Source organism: Panthera leo, chromosome B3 (assembly GCF_018350215.1).
Source record: "Panthera leo isolate Ple1 chromosome B3, P.leo_Ple1_pat1.1, whole genome shotgun sequence".
In the NCBI taxonomy this organism is placed as follows: domain Eukaryota; kingdom Metazoa; phylum Chordata; class Mammalia; order Carnivora; family Felidae; genus Panthera; species Panthera leo.
Genome location: NC_056684.1, coordinates 97962493 through 97968981, shown reverse-complemented (window position 1 = coordinate 97968981; position 6489 = coordinate 97962493). Strand labels below are relative to the sequence as shown.

At 35.2% G+C, this 6489-nt stretch overlaps 1 protein-coding gene across 5 annotated transcripts in view; it reads right to left on the bottom strand.

Moving 5' to 3' along the window:
• Nucleotides 1–180: 180 nt before the first annotated feature.
• Nucleotides 181–6489, bottom strand: part of ATL1 (atlastin GTPase 1) — an 84496-nt gene continuing 78187 nt past the window's right edge. For 4 of the 5 annotated variants that reach the window (XM_042943186.1, XM_042943185.1, XM_042943187.1 and 1 more), the window contains 4 exons: nucleotides 5922–5993; nucleotides 4181–4612; nucleotides 2959–2973; nucleotides 181–633 (listed from right to left, as the gene is read on the bottom strand). In XM_042943186.1, coding sequence (XP_042799120.1) covers nucleotides 523–633; nucleotides 2959–2973; nucleotides 4181–4612; nucleotides 5922–5993 — 630 coding nt within the window. In that variant the 3' untranslated portion in view covers nucleotides 181–522. The remainder of the gene's footprint in view (nucleotides 634–2958; nucleotides 2974–4180; nucleotides 4613–5921; nucleotides 5994–6489) is intronic. The other variant, XM_042943188.1, reaches the window with a different exon arrangement.

Genomic DNA, 6489 nt, shown 5'->3' with positions numbered 1-6489 from the left:
CAACTGAAAAGCTCTTTGAAATGTCTTTAAAAATAAAAGCTCATGGTATATAGAAGATGACATAGATTGAATCAAGCCTGCTGAGTTATGAGCCTGCTGAGTTATGATGCTATGATTAAATGGATGACTATGGGAAATAAGTTTTAAATTCTGTGGAAATTAAATGAGCATATCCAAACATGGAGTAATATTACTACATGGTTTAATTATAACCCAGTAGTAGAATTTAATAAATTCAAGCAGAACACATGTACTGTCATCATAAATAGACAAATACTTGAAATTATAACAGCATATTTGAAGACAAAATCAGGAAACTGTACATGTTAACAAAGTGATATAACCATGCATACATACATCTGCTTATTAAACACTGAAGTAAACTAAACCATTTCGAAGTTCTCAGAGGAGCTTGGTATTTTACTCTGTCCTGATAGAAGCACTTTGAATGTTTGCATGGAGACAGAAAACTGAGTATTTAACTGACAGTTGGTCATGCACCTGTATTTCTAAAAATTTAGATTAAATTTTCTTCTTTTCTGATTGTTCAGTAGATTCTGACTTTGGCGCAGGAAAAGCTTGATGATACAGATGTCTGTGGGTTGCTGCTGCACTGTAAAGCTTGTATAAAGCCTAGAAATATAAGAATCAAGAGTATAAACAGATATAAAATTTTTCCTTTTTAGTGTAATTAGTTTATGGTACTATATAAAATTTAGCATGCTAAATGTGGAATCTTTAGATCTTTAATCTATATAAGATATAAATTCATAACTAATAATCTTAGAACTCAAAAGTATCTTCACCTCTCCACTGTGTATGCGTTTTTGCTTTTGTGGATTGATCTTTGTGGTAAATGTTTTATTCTCAGACTGCATTTCCTTTTACCGTGCACACCTTTTGGAGCAGAGCTTCCTAAACACTGTGCTTCAGTTGAGATATGTGTTGGGAACTCATATTGTTCATATTATCAGTTTGGGAGGAATTAGAGGAGCTCATAACCTCTGACTGCCAATAGATGCTTTATTATACACAGGTAGGTCACTTGCTCTCTGGCTTCCTTACAGGTTTTCCAGAATGGGGCCATTTTTATTTTCCATTATTTCCTGATACGGTCATGTAAATAAGCACATGTTGCCCTCCCCTTGCCACTGGGATCCTTCAGTTAAACATGCTCTTTTGCCTTGTTTCCCTTACTTGGTTTATATCTTACAAAACGTTTTTCAGAAGCATTACCTCAGAAAGCCTTTGCTCATTAAAACTGTGATTGTTCTTTGTGTCAACAGTGTTTGAATCATAGGAATTTTTACATACTGCTTTACATAAGTGTCCATAAATATTTTTGTCCTTTTTTCCCCTCAGCAAATGTCTAAGATTCATTCCCCCCCTCGCACTTTCACATATTGAACACCCAGTTAAAACCAACTTATTGATGTAATTCTGGTCTGTAAAGAATCTGAATATTTTTAATATGTATTTTTAATATTCATTTCTTTTTGAGAGAGAGGGTGAGGAGGGGAGAGAGGTAGAGAGAGAGACAGAAGCTGAAGCAGGCTCCAGGCTCTGAGCTGTCAGCACAGAGCCCAACATGGGGCTCAAACCCACAAACCGGTGAGATCATGACCTGAGCCGAAGTTGGATGCTTAACCGAATGAGCCACCCAGGCAACCCTTGAGTCTGAATATTTTTAAAAGCTGGGTAAAAACTTGATATCCTCTAAATAGTAACCAATGCCCAGGAAATTCCATTATTTTTTTTTTTATCTTTTTGAAGTCTCTATGGCTGTTTTCTTAAGTCTAAGTAATACCATCAGTTTTATGAATGCATATGGGTATAAATGCATAAATGGTGTTGCCCTAGATCTATCATATTAGAGTCTAACATTCAATTTAATCCGTGTTCTCTTAAAAGCTTAGATTGCTTTTATTTTTTAATGAATTTGTTTTACTGAATTTTATATAAAATGATTCTTTATTGACCTGTATTAAATGTGTCATTGATATTAATTAGAGGACATACTTCAGTTACATGTAACAGCAGAAACTGAGGAAAGAATTATGTGCTATCTCTCGTTAAGATCAGTTTTGCTTCCTGAAGATAATGACCAGAATAACTCTACAGAGATCGTTTTTCTTATGTAACAAATGATTCCTTCCTGCAAGCTCAGATTCTTTCCTCAGACACAGAGTTTTGCCCATGTGCAGGAGATATGAACAACTTACAGGTCCTGTCTGAGGTATGCTAAGAAAGTTACACTGCACACTGGCCCGGAACCTGCTTACAGTGGTAAAGGTAACGGTCACTCAAAAGCCAAAATTAAAAACAACTTCTAAAGGTTGTAGTTCCATTTAAATACTCTCTACTAATTAAGTTTCCTCAAGATTCCTAACTGTATTTTGTTGCACTCCCAGGAGAACAAAATACACAATGTTGTAACTGCAGAATTTGGAGATTTGGGGGGCACCTGGGCGGTTCAGTTGGTTGAGCACCCAATCCTTGATTTCAGTTCAGGTCATGATCTCACAGTTCATGAGAGCCAGCCCCGTGGTATCAGGCTCCGTGCTGACAGCATGGAGCCTGCTTAGGATTCTCTCTCCCTCTCTCTCTACCCCTCCTTCACTCCCTCACGCGTCTGTGTGTGCACATGCTCTCTCTCTAATATTAAACATTTAAAAAATTCTTTCAAAATTTTCTACACATTCAGGAAACAACACAACACATCATATTCCTGATCATCAACACTCTGTTTCACATGCAGATCAAATCACATAAGATGTCTGGAATAGATTTAAAACCATGTTAAAAATTCATAGTTAAAATTGTGAATCTTAGAACACAGCAGTTGTCACCAGAGATTTTCTAATCTATATTGAGATATCCATTAATGGCTAGTTTACAAAATAAGAACATCGTAAATTTTATAAATATATAGCTCTTAATTAAAAAAATTCAACTTACCTCATTTGTACTTCCCTGTGGCAAGGCAGTTTAAAAGGGAAAAAAGAAAAGTATATATCCTGCTTCATTAATAGCATTATGATAATTCAACTCTTTACAATATTTATGAGCATTTAAGAACAAATACTCCTGCAAATATTTTTAGTTCAGATTATATATTTTATCTGAATTTTTTGACGAACCCAATTCTATATTCCTCATAGGGCTCAGCATCATGTTCTAGGAGGGCCTTGGAATTGACCTCAAATAGCCCCTCTTCACTCTTCTGAGGTTGAGGAGCTATTTGAGACCGTGGGTCAGAGGATCCATTCATTCTTTACCCACAGTGCGACCATTAGTTTATTTTAGCTAGATTCTTCAAAGGCACATGGTAAATTCATTAGTTACAATTCTAAAGAGTATATGTAAGTATAAATGCTGGAATAATTGTAGCCATTACTACCTGCAGAACATAAATGTTCAAAAGTCTTAACTCCAGAATTCTATGAACAATCTCTATTTTAGCTTCACTAAATGCCCCTAAATTTTCATGAGGTACTGAAGACCCTTCCAGGATGACAGAGTGAGTTCATTATTTTTCTAGGTGTGTTTATTATTGTCTTCCCTACCCATAATCAGTTATTTGAACAACAGACCACAGTGACCCTGACTCTCTAGGTTATGGTTAATTGAAACATAAAGGACAACCAACCGATCAGCAGCTGATCCAGAGTTTGACCTGGACTCCTGTGGCCCGGTACAAATGTCTAGCTCAAATAGAGACAATCTAAAGTAATCAGATCTTGCTTTCAGGAGATTATACTAAAAGAGACAGTGATACAACAACTTAGGACAGTGGTTCACATACACCCCTAACCAAGCCAACTCTAGCCAAATGATGGGTTTTAAGTATGAAGTAATCTTAACACATAAGTAACAATCGGCTCAAAAAAATTCAGCTGTGCTTAACATCTTTAACTTTTAGGACAAAAAGTAAAAAACCACTGCCTAATCCATGGATATTTGAAAATACTGAAATGCTAACTGGGAAACAGTTGTGTGGGACTTCACATATTGTATTACAGTTTGTATCTGGCCATCCTGACCGATTTTAAAGCCCACGAAGACTGGGGCCCAAGTCATTTTCACCTGTTTATTTCCAACATCTTACACTGTGTCTGGTAAACAGATGGCATTCAAAAGTGTGCCGAAATTAGTTGAAAAGGATGAAATGTATTCCTACCTGGTCCCACAAGGCTGCAGCCACCTGGTCTATTACAGCCCCCAACTCTCGGTATTCTCCAGAGTACCGGATGTATGCCCAGGTACACAGGGTGATAAGAGTCAGTCCCATTATCATATTGCATAGGCTAGCTATGATGTCCAAGCCAATGAATCCAGTCACACCAGCAATCACGTAAGTGATAAAGATGACGACAAACAGTGTGGCTGGGGTACGAGCTGCATGGAAGATATTTTTGCTATCATTGTGCTTGATATACTGGATGTAAAGTTCATCTATTTCACTCTCCAGCTGTTGCAGGTAACGCCGGCTAAATTCCTCCCCACCCATCTTCTTCACCCCTCGGAATAGCTTCACAGATTCTTCCTTAAGCTCCAAATGTTTGGTCTGTAGGTCATTAGGTGCCAGAAATGGTTTGTCGCCACCACAAATCTGTATCAGATAGAGAAGTGCCATTTATGCAATGCAGAGTAAAATTCACAACTGTGTCAAAATCTTCCACTTAGCTAGATGAATTTGTTAGAACACGGAAGGTGTCTACTTTTATGTTTTGTCAACCCACATTTGCACCCTCCATTATCAGGCATCATTGTAAGTGGGACCGGTACTTTATAAGTGACTTAAATAAAGCCATTCTTAATTTTTATTCTCTTTTTCACCTGGGAAAGAATATCCAAGACTTAATCCAAGTTCCTCAAGATGAAAACGCATGATGCAAAGTGAACTGCAAACTGAGTTCATTCACAGAATGAATCCAAATTCAAATAAACTACTTATATACAAGTTCTTCTAGGAAATTTATTCTAACTACACTGAAGTATTTTTAACCAATGAGGTTTAGCTTAAAACAATGAGTAGTGCTATAAAACTCTAAAGTAAAATTATGAAAAACATGTTCTTTGGCAGTTTTACTGATTTTGTTTGAATGGAGCCCTTTCAGTATTTTCTTCAAGAGACCAAATGAAAGCATATTAAATGTTCTTGGACCACATTTGCAGTTTTTTCAAAAGTTACAAGGGAAATCTCAGTTACCCATACCTTTCACTTTGGTTTTTTGAGATTTAACTATATAAAGCATACTAAGTACATACTCTAAGTACCGTTTAGGTATGGTGTGAACACTATTCCATATACTGTATTTCTCTTGACTCTTAAGACTCCAGCTACTTTGGATGTAATCTTTATCATAGAACATTTTCAGAGGGAAAAAACCTATCCAATTAGTAGGTATATACAGTAATTATTCGATGCACCCAAATTCGGAATGTTAAAAAGAGGAAATATAGTATGTAGAAATATTGGCCCTTGAGGCTTAATTTCTTTTTTCCTAACAGTTTTTTATAGTTAAGATAGAAATACTAGAATTGTTGCAAGAAGGGAAGTGTAGTGGAGATGGTAGCACATTATATTAGTCACTAGAACTTATAAATAGTGGGAAGAAATGGCCAAAAAATAAATAAATAAGAAAAGTGTCTCTGATATAGAGAGAACACATCTAAAATACGTTTTAACACTATGTTTTGTAAAAAGTGTTTTAACACTATGCCTACATAGTGTTCCTTTCCTAAAAAATACTTTAGGAATATAATAAATAGAAATGTGATAAACATAGGCTGAGAAAGCAGAAGTTAAAACCACTTCTTTGTAGACGGTACAACTTGGAAGAAAAAAAAAGAATGATCTCATGGAAGAAATACTGATTTTATTTAAAACATAATTTAAAATATTATTTAATTCTTACCTCTTCCATCTTTTTGTTGTATGTATCCTTGGCAGTTGCTACGGCCGCTAAATTGTTAGCTTCTGCTGTGGCCTTTGGACAAAGTACAAAATATGATGTAAAATGGAATTCATATTTATTAAACTCTCACAGGCAATTCTCATTTCTGAGTATCATGTGCAAGAAATGTACAAGAACACAAGGTCATGAAATAATTTGAAAGTATTGAAGTATTTCCACTACATTTTTAAAAGCTGGTAAAATTAAAATTTCAAAATACATAAAACAGAAATTTACTAAGTCACAGTTCTAAAACTGAATTTTCATTTGGAAGAATTTTCTTCTTAAAAAATATTTTCAACCCTCTCACCAAATGTGGGGGGAAATTTATAAACCCAAACACATGGGAAATAATATACAGTGCATTTTATCTGTACTAATATATATATAAATATGTCTTAGGTTTAAAGATTGATACCGATAGAACAATTGATCACTGACAAAAAGGAACTATTAACAACTTAATTTTTTTTAATAAAGAAAAAGCTAATTTCTCCTTCCTTAAATGTTTATTTATAGAGACCACTTG